At 39.6% G+C, this 14,350-nt stretch overlaps 1 protein-coding gene across 1 annotated transcript in view; it reads left to right on the top strand.

The window, feature by feature from the left end:
- The first annotated feature begins 547 nt into the window (after positions 1-547).
- OPN5 (opsin 5) overlaps positions 548-14,350 on the top strand; it is a 46,981-nt gene continuing 33,178 nt past the window's right edge. The window contains exons 1-4 of the mRNA XM_006881924.1: positions 548-699; positions 4,923-5,042; positions 8,937-9,107; positions 13,522-13,856. Coding sequence (XP_006881986.1) covers positions 570-699; positions 4,923-5,042; positions 8,937-9,107; positions 13,522-13,856 — 756 coding nt within the window. The 5' untranslated portion in view covers positions 548-569. The remainder of the gene's footprint in view (positions 700-4,922; positions 5,043-8,936; positions 9,108-13,521; positions 13,857-14,350) is intronic.

Below are 14,350 nucleotides of genomic sequence, written 5' to 3'. Positions count from 1 at the left end.
AACGGCACATAACAATAACTAAAATGGAGACTTTAGCCATCATCCTCCTCCTATGCATCCAAATAAATAGTACACTGTTGTTGTTGTGTGCCATCGAGTTGGGAACTGACCCATAGCTGATCGTTTCATTGGCAGTTTCATTGACAATATGAAAAGAGATTGTCCATTGTTCTCCCACTGAGGAGCTGGTGGATTCGAACTACATGCCTCTGAGATTGCAGCCCAGCTCCTTATTATTAGGTCGCCAGCTCTCCTAATATATAGCATAATAGCTTTAAGAGGAGAAAATGATGAAGACAAAGAGAAAAGGTATACTGGGCTAACCAGCCAACTAAAGAATTTATTAGAGTTTGGATCAGTAAAGAAGAATGTTAAAATGTTAAACAGTTATTAATTAGATCCTCAAGAATGGCTCTATGGTGTTGGTGGTGTTGTGTGGTTCCCCCCCCCCCTTTTTTTTGTTGTTATGAAATAAGAGATGTGATTAAAAGATGGTTCAAGTTGGTTTGTTCAAGTCTTTTGATTCTGTACTGATTTGCTTTTCAGCACCCTGGTGGCCGGTGAATAACATGGCTTCAAACCACACTGTGCAGCCCCAGGATGACCGCCTCCCACACTATCTTCGGGACGGGGACCCCTTCAAGTCCAAACTTTCTTGGGAAGCAGACTTAGTGGCTGGCTTTTATCTAACCATAATTGGTAAGTTTCCTTAATTCTTTTGTTCAAAGGCTACATTTAGAGAATTCATGGGCTGACACAGTGATTTTACACAAAATGTGCAGTGCTGATGCGGATACTTTGGACAATAAGAAGAGGTTAGCTGATAGGAGTGGTAATAGGGAATTCAAGAAATGGCGCATGGAAAGAGCTCTTTATAAATTTTAGGAATATATATACCATTGATTATCCAAAGACCCTTTATAGAAAAATAATGTATCTTAAAATTGCATTGTATTTTGATTGTTGGTTTAGAGTCTAAATAACAAAGTTAATGATAATGTTATTTCTTTTTAATAGAGAGCTGGGTTTTGGTTGTGTTTCTTCTTTTAACTTAAAAAATGAATGCTTTAGATGTAATCCTAATTTTGGGCTGAGAATGAACCTGAGGAATGATCTAGTTTAATTTGTTCTTTTTGATTAAAAGAAAATCTTAACTAATGCTTTCTTGACTGTGTTTATACTGAGGACATCTGATAAGAAAGTTCTATTGAGACAGTATATCAAATTGATATGGGTAAGGGTTGAAAAAAATGTATTAGTCATAAGTGGAAGTCAGCCCGAGGGCAAAAGCATTCTGTGTATAATCCATGTGCTGAATCCACTTCTAACCCTGTTCCATACAATGTAGTGACTACTGGTCACTTGTGCTACTGAGCATATGAACTGTCTTGTCCACAAATATACTGTCCACTATGGTGTATAGTACACACAAGTTATAAAGACTTCTTACCAGGAAAATAAAAATTAAAATAGCTTATTAACAATTTTTAAAAATTTAGTTGATTTTGAACCCATGGTGTTTCAGTTATATCATTAAACATTTTTAAAATTAATTGACTTTTTTGTTTATTTACCTAAAAGTAAAATTAAATAAGACATACATGTGGCTCACATTTCTGTTTTACATTAAATTTCCATTGGGCAGCAATAATCTAGAGAAATACAATTTAGCCACAATATGTTCCTGGCATTTAAAACTGTTGTTTCCAGGGTATCAGTATTCAGGTGGGTTATAGCCTCAGGTGCGTCTGTCTGTAATAGTCTCAGACACGTCAGATGTTGAGTCATGTGCTCGCTCTCTCTCTCTCTTTCTCTCTGCTTCTATTCATTTATTGCTGGCTAAGACTTTCAGTTAACCTCCTAAAAGTGGTAAAACTTGTGAGAACAGTGTTGAGATTCCTCTATGATAAGTGCTTGAAGCAAAAGAATTCTCCTAGATTAAATCAGAAAATCTTCTGCACAATGATTTCTTAGGTGTCTTTATTATTATCAAACACAAAACTAAAAAAACTTAAAAAAGTCTAAATTCTATTTCTTGATCACAAATATTTATTAGTTACCTACTTTTGCCATTGTTTAAGTTGCTTTGTACAAAACAGACAAAATGTTTATAAAAAGATTTTACTGTAAAAAAATCCACGTTGCTTTTTTTGTTAAGTGTAAGTCCTAGAAAGGACCCACAAACAAGCTTCTTAATTTGTCACAATTCATTGAAAAGAATGAATTTAAAAGCAGTCTTTTACCTGGCAAATTTCTCAAAGAATGAATTTAAAAGCAGTCTTTTACCTGGCAAATTTCTCTAAAGGGCACAGGATTGGGTGATAATTCAGGTCACTTTTCACCTAGATGAAAAGAAGTAAGCGGATTGGATGAATGGGAGACTAGGATAATCTCTTACTGATGTGTGTAGTGACAGAAGGAAAATGCATACTGATACTGAAGTAAGGTTGCTGGAGTGGAGCCAGAAAATTTGATTGAAAAAGAATCACACAGCAAGGGAAGTAGCCAGTGAATTGAAACACCTGAATGGTGCACACAGTTAATTAACTCACTTAGTTGCTTGCTTACTGAAAGGTTGGAGGATTGAGTCTTCCCAGAGGTGTGTTGGAAGAAAGTCTTGGTGAACTACTTCTGACAGATTAGCTATTGAAAACTTCATGGAGTACAGTTTTACTCTGACACACATGGAGATGCTGTAAGTCTAAATCAACTGTAGAACAACTGGCTTGGTTTGGGTTTTATCAGGTGAATCATAAAGCTAGTAGTGGATTCAAATATACATTATAGAGCAGGGATCCGGAGTGGGATGAGGATCAGCTGGAGGATTTGGATCCATCCTAGGTCTGAGTTTAGGCTTGAGCTGTGTTTCAGGACATTTTCACTCTCTTGTAGGGTCCGTTTGGGTGGGACCAGCTACTTTTTATAGAACCAGAGCAGAGTGAGGAATGTATTTAGTGAGTTATGCTGAATATTCTACACCATAAAAGGAAAACAGATTATAGAAAAGAAAAAGTAAAGACTCATACTCCACCCTCCACTCTTTTCCTTAGTTTATTATTGGTCTATAGGTGAGATTTTAATATTTTCATATTGACAGAAAACGCCAGGATTTTAATAACCTAAAAATACATCATCTTTCTAGCCATTGCCCTAGGGATGTTTTTCTTTAGGATTAAGAACATATTTGCTTCCCCCCCCACCCCATATCTCTTGTTGTTGTGTGCCAACTCACATTGGCCTGTAAGATAGGGTATAACTTCCCTATAGGATTTTCTAGGCCAAGATCAGACAGTCTTCTCTCTCACAGAGCTGATGGTGGGTTTGAATTGCTGCCAGCACGTAACTTTTTATTGAGCTCCCCGTACTCCACTTGACTCAGATATTCCCTGTGGGTTTAGAGAGTAAAAATCCACAGACACCTACTAAACAGTAGACCACTTGGATCAAGTTTTGGGCCCTGTGCGAAGTCCTAGGAAGCAGGAAAGCAAGAGATGAACTGTGAGCCAAAAGTAAAGCGTGTTTCGATGAACGTTGGGGGTACTGAATGCATTTGCAAATGTCCTGCTTTGTAACATTTTTGGAATCCAAGTAGGTGGCATTTGTTTATACATTTGCAAGCCATGTTTTCACATTTTACTTTCCCAGTGTGCCTTGCTAGCTGGTTCCCTTTAATGAGACATAGGTTTCATGTTACTAGACCTGTTTTTAGAACTCCATAATCTTTTCCACTTTTCTCCCTTAAGAGGACCAAAGGGTTTAATGAACCATTAGGCAGCTCTGACTCCAGGGAGTCAGAATTTCCTATGAGCACAACGCAGTTAGTTCCTGGTGGTTTCATACCATTAGCCGAAACACACAACCCTTTCCTTGCCCCTAAAATGAATTGTGGTGGAGAAGTAGAAATTAAAATAGAAAACTCTGGGTTTCTCTGTTAATACTCTCCTTATTCCTTACTACCAAAGGCAGCTGTACCAGATTCTCATTTATACACAGCTACACTATGAAGCAAGAATTCCTGAAGAAATCTACTCTACATGTTAAGCTATGGAAGTAGGTGTATTCTTTTCTTAAATACAGTCAGTAGGGATTGGGTATTTTTGGATTTAAACTGGGTTTGCAGGAGCCTTTGAACAGTTACATTATAATGGTCAACAGTCAATTAGTTGTTAATAAAAGGATGTTAAAAAAGGTGGGAACTCATTTATGTCGTTGGTAGGTTTGGTGGGCTGAGGGTCACTTTCTCTCCCTATGGTGGGAGGGGGAGAACCCGTATTATTAACTTTTACCCACTAGCCTTGATACCTAGTCCAGCAGGAGCCCAGGGCTGTCCTGTCTGACAGTCCGCAGGGTCCAGTGTTTCCATGGGAGGCAGGATTCCTGGCTCTGACTCCAGGAGGGGAGCTTTGCTTGGCAGGGGTCAATGCCAGACCTTACCTGCTCTCCTGCCTCTCCTGAGCGATAGTGGTGAATGCACCTCATTTGCTTTGGACCTCTTCATCTTCAGAATTTAGCAAGATCCAAGAGATTAACCCTGCTTATCAGAGGGAAGGAGTTCTATGAAGCCAATAATCTAAAACAAAGTGGCTGAAAAAAGACTCCACCCTTTGGGGATGAGTATATGCACTGACCAGCAGGCTTCCCACACCCTCCTGAGTTTCACTGGGAAGTTAGTAGTAGTTCCTGCTCCCGGGTAAGTTCAGTCTCGTCAACTCTGACTTTGGACACCACCCACCTTCTGCCACTCACAACTCACGTCTCTCTCTTCCGTCTTCTTTACTGAGATGTTTATTTAGAAACCTCTCACTGCCCTTCCCGCTTTAAATCTATGGTGTCCATTTTTGAAATTGAGAAGGGTTTCGGATGTAAGAAAAGTCTAAGTCCTAGTTTTAATGATGGGAATTTATATTTTTTTTTCCTTGTAGGGATTCTGTCCACATTTGGAAATGGGTATGTCCTTTATATGTCTTGTAGACGAAAGAAGAAGCTGAGACCTGCAGAAATAATGACTATCAATTTAGCAGTCTGTGATCTGGGGATTTCAGGTAACACAAGCTTTTCTTCTTTGTGGGTTTACAACATTACCCATTCATTCTAAATTAGTCACTGGCTCAGTGATCACTCCTTACCCCTCTCTCCCTCCAGCCCTGTTTCCTTTCTCTTTCTGAAAGTCATATTTTTGGTAAGTCCTTGAACGCTATCAGCCCAAACAGACAATTTCTTTATTCAGTCTCTTCTATGTGCCAGACATGGTAGATGCTGAAGATGGTAGATTATTTCATCTAGTACTTGTTACCTTAGACAGCCAAAGTGCAAAGACAGGGTGACTGAAAAGACAGAACTTTGCATAGAGATCTAGAACACTGTTCTGAGCTCTGTTACACCTTATCGTAGAAATATGGCTAAATGGACAAGGCTTGAGTCTTGAAGGGTAAAGGCATGCCTTGAGTGGGCTCTAAAAAGGTGAAAGATAAGTGTCAGATAAGGGAAGATCTGCTGCCCTGCTAATGAGGCATTTAGGTGTAAGTAAAAGAGCCCTGGTGATACAGTGGGTTAAATGTTGGCAAGCTAACCAAAAAATCGAAAGCAAGAGGAAGATAAGGCAGTAGTCTTCTGTATCACTTAACAGCCTTGAAAATCCTTGGATACCATTCTATGAAGTTGCCGTTAGTTGAAACAGAATCCGTGCCAGAGATGTTGGGATGATTTTAGTGGATTGACCACAAGTATAGGAAACTTGTAGTTTAGTAATTTTCAAATTTGGCTTCTAAGGAAAAAAACAAAACAAAACTCCAAAACCTAGTTTGGAATTTTCTATAAATATTCATGTCTGGGTTCCATACTTATGTTTTGATTTGTTTGGTGGAGCATAGGGTTGGAAATCAGCATTTCTAGGTACTTAGCTGAGGTAAGTTACCTTAGGCACTTAGGTAGGGAGGGCAATTCCCTTAGGGAAGTTACATGAGGTCCTTGCCAGCGGAGGGTCAGCTCATATTCTGCATCTGCTCTGACTTGAGTGCCCAGGACAGCCAGCATCTGCTCATAAGCAGTGAAAACTGGAAAGCGCTGGCTGTATTCTTGCTGCTTCTGTCCTGATGATCTACCAAAGAAGAAGGGCAATGAAATTTCTTTTAAAACTGTAAGCATTTTTTTTTAAAGATGGTTTTGGATACACCACATTGTTTTACTTTAATTGGTAAAATTCCCAGAGTTGCCTAGAGTTTCTTAAATGTGGGTTAGGTACCAGTATTCTGCTCTTCACCAGACTGTCGTTAGATATTAAGATCAACCAAGCAACTCATTGCCATTATGTCAAGGGGATGATTTCCAAAAGAAGTCCTGGGGCCTCTTCGAGTTAAGAACTAGAAAGTTCTGACTCGGACATACAAAAGAAGACACCAATACCAAATGAGATCAAGAAAAAGAAACTGAGGATTATTAGACTTTCATAACAGACTATGAACAGGCCAAGACAGACCGAACACCTTTTTTAGTTTACACAAGTGTTTATATATCCTTTGTTAGCAGGGAGTGGGGTTTACACTGATGGTTCATATGTTTTAATAGACATATGGTGATTTCTGACCATCTCATTTTTCTTTTCCATGAGTCTGTTGTTTTGCCACAGTCTTTTACAGTTTTTATTGTCATATTGCCACATTCCTTGAAGGTCGGTTTCTATTGTTATATTGCCACAGTCTTTGTTAAAACCCGTTGTCATTGATCTCTTTAGCGTCAGCGTTTACTTTGCCATTCCTTGTCAATTGAACTGATTCCAACCCATGGCTTCCCCTGTGTTTCAGAGTGCTCTCTAGGCTTTGCTTATCTAAGTGGTGCCCCCAGGGAGTTTAAGCTACCAACTTTTGGGTCAAAGAACTGCTTAGGTTATTATCACCGGGATAATTCAGGTCTAATACATGACATCACTTGCTATTTCCTTTAATAGGAATTTTTATAAGCCTCTCTTAAAAAAATATTTGTTCTGATCCCTCTCCTCTCCTCTCCTCTCCTCTCCTCTCCTCTCCTCTCCTCTCCTCTCCTCTCCCTTTCTCTCCTCTGTAGTAAGTGGATTTTCACGTCCTTGTCCATCTCTAAAAACCAGGCTAATTCAAAGTCTGTAACTTAGGTCACTACTCTGCAGAAACAGATATGATGGCTTCTTATTGAGCATTTGGATGGTGTTGGTAGTTCTGGAAAGCTTGACGCAATGTGATCAGGATTAATTGTTAGGAGATATCCTGAGAAATGCACATACACTGTAAGAAGAAGTCTGATTTACTGTGAAAATAGCCAGTTTGCATAAACATTGCCGTTTTTCTGGACTGCCACACGATGGCGATGTCGCAACATGAATAATGGCTTTACCCGCCAAATGCTGGAAGAATGTTCTCTTCCTAGAACTGAACGTATAAGTATTTTATAAAACATGCCATTTCAGCTACGTTCTTCACCACTGGATAATAGAAGGCTCTCGTTTAAGACTGAATTATATTAGGCTTAAATACGAATGTCTGATGCACTGAAAAGGCATTTAACTAAGTCAACTCTGTTGTTGTGTGCTGTTAAGTCAGAATTAACTTATGCTGACCCTCCAGCAGGTGAGAGGAGATTGTCCATCCATCTTCTATGGACCAGCTAGTGGATTCGAACTGTGTGCCTTTGGGATTTCTGAACTGCCTCTTAACTCTAGGCCATCAAAATTTCACAAACCAAGTCACTATTCTCCATCTTTTTTGAGTATCACCTGAAAACATTTTCTTTCAAGTAACTGTTTTTTGATGAACCACAATCACTTTTATGATTTTGAACTTCTCTATCTAATATGATTTACCCTATAAACATACTTTAAAGAGTATGCCTTTTATTATGGTCATCCACTATATTCCATTATGAATCTCAAGGACACAAATGTGAGAAACTAGTTCTGTTACATCTATGCAGCTAACACTTGTTTAAATACCAATGGCTTGCAACCTTGGATGAGTAACCTGGGAAGTATTTGTGTGTGTGTTTATTTTTTTAAACTATCACAATTGAAACAGCCCTCCATGGTTCTAATGTGTAATCAGGATCCAATCCAATTTACTTAGTGGAAGAGAGAGAGAGGTATTCGTGGTCATAGTGCAGAAATTCATCAAAAATTCTGCTTTAGAAGCAAGCTTCAAATAGCATTTTCCAAATGGTTAGTGGGCTCAGCTGGTACCTGAATGATTGTTAGTTTCAGTACACCTGTACACCTAGAGGATGCTGGGAAGAAGACTTAGTGGTCGATTTCTGCTAGATCACTTACGGAGAAAACAACGTGGAGAACAGTTCTGCTTTGACACAGCAGAGGTTGCCCCAAGCTGGAGGTGACTCTTCAACAACTAACTGGTTTTTCAGTCTGAGTCCCAGGCACAATGATTCTTTGCTGTTGCAAAGATTTTTCTACACTTCTGATGTTAATGCCTCTTCAAGACAATGATTAATTAGAATAACAATAACTTTAAACAAGCTTTCTTCTTTTTAACATATTTTTACACAAATAACATCTCCCATCTTGGTTTGTAAATGCTATCTCTCTTGGGAGGTATTTCTGTAGATAGTTCTAATTTTTGTATAGCAATAAAAAAATTGGCATTGCCGTAATTATGGATATACATCTCCCTGGGAACAGAGCAGTTGGACAACGGAAGAGGAAGGTGCGTGCTATTTGTGTAAAAATACAGTACGTCTTCATCTTTGGCTATCTGAAACATCTTGGGTAGCTAGAAATTCAGTTAATTCAGAGAATGCTTTGTGATTTTATTACCCTAGAAAATCTGTATTGTGAGGGTTGTGTATGCGTTCATGCATGTCTCTGTGTCTGAGAGTGAGGAGGGAGGGCCTGGTGAGTGGAGGCAGGTGGGGAAATCTTAACTGGAGGGACAGTTCCCCTGACAAACTACTTGGCGCTCTAGTTGTAGGCAAGCCTTTCACAATCATCTCTTGCTTCTGTCACCGCTGGGTGTTTGGCTGGATCGGCTGCCGCTGGTATGGCTGGGCTGGATTTTTCTTTGGCTGTGGAAGCCTTATCACCATGACCGCTGTCAGCCTGGATCGATACCTGAAGATCTGCTATTTATCTTATGGTAAGTCAAAAGGTTTCTCTTTCTCTGACAGTGACAGCTAGGTGGACTGAGTGTCAGAATTGTGCCTGCTTTTTCACTTGGTAATCAACAAAAATGTTTACTAACCTCAGAGACCTCAGAGACCAAGAGCCTTTCTATTTATAGCCTTTTTGTTCTAACATCTGCTTAAAGTTTTGAAGTCCTATTGACGTAGCTTTCTTTAACCTTACTTTTCTAAGAATGTATGTTGTTTAGTTATGATGCTTTTAAAAAATATACTTTTCTTATCGATAGTATTAGTTTTGCCAAGTATAAAAAATATTTTTGAATATTTTGAAAAAGCATTAGGTCCATGAAGTTTAGCTGGTGCCCCAAGTATTAAATGTAATAATAAGAGAAAAATGCTTAAACTCCCAGTGATTTTAGAGATGAGGCATTCCCAAGGAGGATCAGTTGTAAGTGAGAGGTCCACGCCACTGTACCCCCATGAAAAGATTCCTAGAAATACTGTTCAATAGTTTTATGTGCTTATAGAGCAAAGGCTACAAACACTAATGGGACAGCAATAACCACATTTTCAGACACTTTTTTTTCTCTCTTATACAACATATTACAAGTTTTTTCTTTCTCTTGCTGCCATGGGAATCTACAGAGTCTGAAAGAGTAGCATTTGGGCTTTGACATTTAATGTTGATGGCCAGGTGCAACTAGGGAATACTATTCTTTTCTTCCGGATAAAAGTGCCTCGATGGGGTTTAACAGTATTTGTCAATCAGAGTGGTTGGCTTGGAGCATGAACAGGAAGGGGACCGGGAAAACGTAAGTCCACATGACACTTTTAGTATAACAGAATTTACAGATAAAACTGAAACGTTTACACTACTCAACTCCAAGGAAACCACACATGTGGGAAGGAAGCAAGGAATATCATATCCATGATTTAAAACTCACGCTTTTAAACTTGCATTTCCTTTTCTACACATTTAAATCTTTCAAATAGGTAGCAGATCCCTTACGTCAAGATTTCCATTAGGATAAAAATATGCAGTTACACATATTCTGGATGACATCAGAGTCAAATTCTTTCTACACACCTTTGGTCACATTATTAACTTTTTAATAATTGCACAGACACTGAATGTAACTCAAGATTTTATAGAAAGAAAAAGTAAGAAATGAAACTTCCTGGGAGTAACTGAGAGATCCTAAACTTGGATGGCTCTGCTTTTTAAGTATTTCTTGACTTTTTTAAGCTTTGCATCGATGAAGGAATTGATGCTTCCGAACCCAGAGTCATTGCTGAGAATAACACTGTATGGGAATTATTGACATATACATTTTAGCTTCTTCTCAAATAGCATCTTAATAATATGGTTTCTTAACTATTATTGTTGTTTAAAGCACTATAAAATCCTCCACACTTTGTACTAGAATGTTGAGTTAGAAAATTGCTTAGGACATGCAGCCCTTTCTCCCATGTAATGTGATAAATTGGTTTACGGCATCCCTGAGAGGTGGCCACTTGGCCTTTTCTTAAGTAATTCCAGGGACCAGTGACGGGGAGCTTACTCCTGCACAAGGCAGCCCATTCTCTGATTGGTCTGCTCTCACTGTCACAATGTTATTCCTTATATTGAGACAAAACTGCCTCCCAGTAACCTCCACCCATTGGTCCTAGTTCTGACTTCTGGAGCAACACAGAGCCAATCTACTAATCTCCTCCCTCCTGTACTTGACAGCCTTTCACCATACTGGAATGTAAGTATAAAACACCTCGCCAAGTAACCCTAACCATAAATGCTTATACGTATGCCTATGCACATTCTTATACCCGTGTGTGATTATCTGTGCCAATGTTTTATGCATTATTATAGACAATCAAGATCTGACATGTATTGTGTCTACGTAGTTGCTGTCCTTCTCTGGCTGAGTTTGAGAAACTTGCATTTTATGCTACAAAATGCCTTGTGTCTGGGAAAAAAAATGGAAACAATAGAGTGTAGAAACCATTTGTGATAGTTCTTGTTAGAGCTAAAATCAGACAAACCAATTTAGGAGTTACCAAAAAATTCATGTTAATGTAGTGCTTTATAGTTTACAAAGCAGACCCTTTATACACGGTCATATCTATGGAAAATAGTGCCTACAATAAGCACTCAAATTGCATCTCTGGCCAAACATCTGACACCCATCTTCTAAGAAGCTTGATCATAACATCAGTTCAAAATGATCAATCAAGCTCATTTATCTTTTACTTCACACGTTATGGCCCTGAATGAAAATTACAGCAACCTCGTCCTCATAGCCGTTTTCCCTCCCAGTTATCTTGCTACACAGAGCAGAGTAAGCTCATACAGTCTGCCTTAACTCAGGGAGACGTTCAGATATGACCTTCTTAGCTTCAATCTGCTGAATGGTCTCTCACAACTGGTGATGGAAACCATGAAGGTCAATAGAAACTGCTCAGTGAGTTGCCCTTTGTGTGGCATGCCTGTCACACCTTCAACACACCTCTGCCCTTACATGATTGCATTTAACATACACCAGAACCTCTTAGCAGCGTAGTCTTGTTGTTTCCTTGTTATCTCTAAGAGCTTGGATATCTATAAAAGTTTCATGAGTGAGACTCATACTAAAAATTGGATGAATTGGTTCGTACCAACTTCTCAAACCTCAAACCACACAAAACAAGAAGCAGAACTTCTGCATGGACGGTCTGTATTTTTTTTTTCTCTTGGAATGTCTATATTGAAGAAATCCTTGTTCTTTTATCAAATGTTTTTATATTATTCACTCACTCATTGCTGTTGAGTCATACCTGACTCATACCTGACCCCTGGTCTGTGAGGCCATGAATCTCACAGGAGGAGATTTGCCATCTTTTTCCTGAAGAGTAGCTGGTAGATTAGAACTGTTAGAGAGACACCACTTTTGGGTTTCCTGTGTGATTGACTCTCTATGGGTTACTCCACCCGAACTCTGTATTTTGATGTATGCCACATATATTTGAGGTGGTTGCATTATGCAAATGGTTAGCTAAAAAGGCTGATGGTTCAAACTCACCCAGAGTAACTTCAGAGGACAAACCTGGCAGTCTGCTTCTGAAAGGTCACAGCAGTTGCAAACCCGAGGGTACATACAGTTCTACTCTGCAACAGAGCATTGCCCTGAGTAGAGGTAGAAGCCATGCAGAGCCCAGACAGTAGGGAGTTGCCTGTTAGAGGTGACCAGTGAGGTGTGGAGGGAGTTACCTATATATACGGACTGCAGCAGTACCGTCTTTGGGGACTACTTTAATTTTGGCAAATGGTCACTAGTGCTTTCCACTGCTCTTAGAAGGACACTGTTTCTTTTGGATTTGTTGTTGTTAATAGAAAGTAGTGCTGAAAAGCAGAACTTGCTTCCCCCTGCTCCCTTTTTGAAGACCCAGAGAGCTATTTCACTGAATTACTTTGGCAGAGCAGGATGCTGAGATTCTTTACCTCTCCCTTTGTGGTTGTAGGAGCAAGACTGTTTTAATACTGTTTGAATATGCAAATTCTGTTCCCCAAGTCACTATGCAGAGCCAAGGCACAGTCATGGCCCACACACCCCCACTTAGCAAGTTCTTAGAAAGGCAAATGAGATTGGAGGCATACAAAGGCATTATTTTTTTTTTAATGGAAGAATTCTTTCCTCTTAAGAAGAATTCTACCTGAATGTCCACTAATATGTGCTGTTTCCTTGTCTTTTTTATTTGTTGTTGTTGTGTGCCCTCAAGTTGGAACCGACCCATTGGTGATCCTCCAGTGAGTGCATTTTCATAGGCAGCAAATCACACAGGAAGAGATTGCTCTTCTGTCTTCTGTAGAGCAGCTTGTGGATTCGAACCATAGGCCTTTCGGTTGACAGCACAACCCCTTAGACTAGGCCACCAGAGTCATGGTATTTTATCAGATGATCTCAGATCACCTGTCCAGGGTCATTCCAGATATGTCTCCAAGGTCATCTTCAGTATCCTCTCACTTTGATATTATCCCCTTCCCTGTTTTTTGTTCCCCCCTTGTGCACACTTCTTTTTACCTTCATTTTAAATTCATGAAGCATGGAAAGAAATTAAAGCCTCTGATAGAATCAACTAGGTTATTCAAGAAGACATTCATGTAAAGGATCACGATCTGACTATAACTAGTATTAGATAACTACTCCTCTTCATAAGTTTCCAGATCCCTAGAGAAAACCTTTCCTGGGAAAGTTCTTCTAATTTTACTCTCTAGAGAAAAGTTCAAAGTCTGCAACTTCTCTTTCATTCCACTATCTTTCAGGCTTCAGTTTGCCCACTTCTTCAAGAATCAAAAGGCATTAACACTTTAGAGGTGGAATTTTACCTAGCAAGGGGGAGGCATTTGGGTATAGGGCAGATTACATCCTGGTAATGGTTTTCTTCCGCCTCCAGGGGTTTGGCTGAAAAGAAAGCACGCCTACATCTGCCTGGCTGTCATCTGGGCTTATGCCTCCTTCTGGACCACCATGCCCTTGGTGGGTCTGGGGGACTATGCTCCTGAACCCTTCGGAACTTCGTGCACCCTGGACTGGTGGCTGGCCCAGGCCTCTGTCGGGGGTCAGATTTTCATCCTGAACATCCTCTTCTTCTGCCTCTTGCTCCCAACGGCGGTGATTGTGTTTTCCTACGTGAAGATCATTGCCAAGGTTAAGTCCTCCTCCAAAGAAATAGCTCATTTTGACAGTCGGATTCACAGCAGTCACATGCTGGAAATGAAACTAACCAAGGTAACTGCAGTTATAATTTATTGGGACATTTTCGCATCAATTAGAACTTCATAAGAGTGAAGAGAATACGGGAAATTGGTGTCTGAGAGACCTTTAGACTCTCTGAACGTGGCTGTTATTTATTTAAGCCATCGTAACTCTCTCTTGTCTCTCTCTCTGCCTCTCCCTCCTGCTTGCTTTGTCTTTCTCACACAACCATGAGCACACATACACTTTTAATATTCACCAAATTTGTACAACATTGGTGGGTTAATCTTGGGGTATAACTTTCCTACTGAATATAATTTTGTCACCACAAAACCAAAACCTAATCCACTGCCATTTTTTTTATTAGTTTTAGTGAACATTTACAGAGATTTTGGGTTTTCATTCATTCATTGTTGCACTGTCCACTGCCATTTTTTTCAATCCCGCTTATGGTGACTCCCTATCCCACTGTTTCGGAGGCTGTAAATCCCACTACCCCTCCCCCACCCCATTTTTTCCTTTTCTAC

This window comes from Elephantulus edwardii, unplaced genomic scaffold (assembly GCF_000299155.1).
Source record: "Elephantulus edwardii isolate Elephantulus edwardi_28Jun2011 unplaced genomic scaffold, EleEdw1.0 scaffold00017, whole genome shotgun sequence".
Classification (NCBI taxonomy): domain Eukaryota; kingdom Metazoa; phylum Chordata; class Mammalia; order Macroscelidea; family Macroscelididae; genus Elephantulus; species Elephantulus edwardii.
This window is presented reverse-complemented; position numbering and strand designations above follow the sequence as displayed.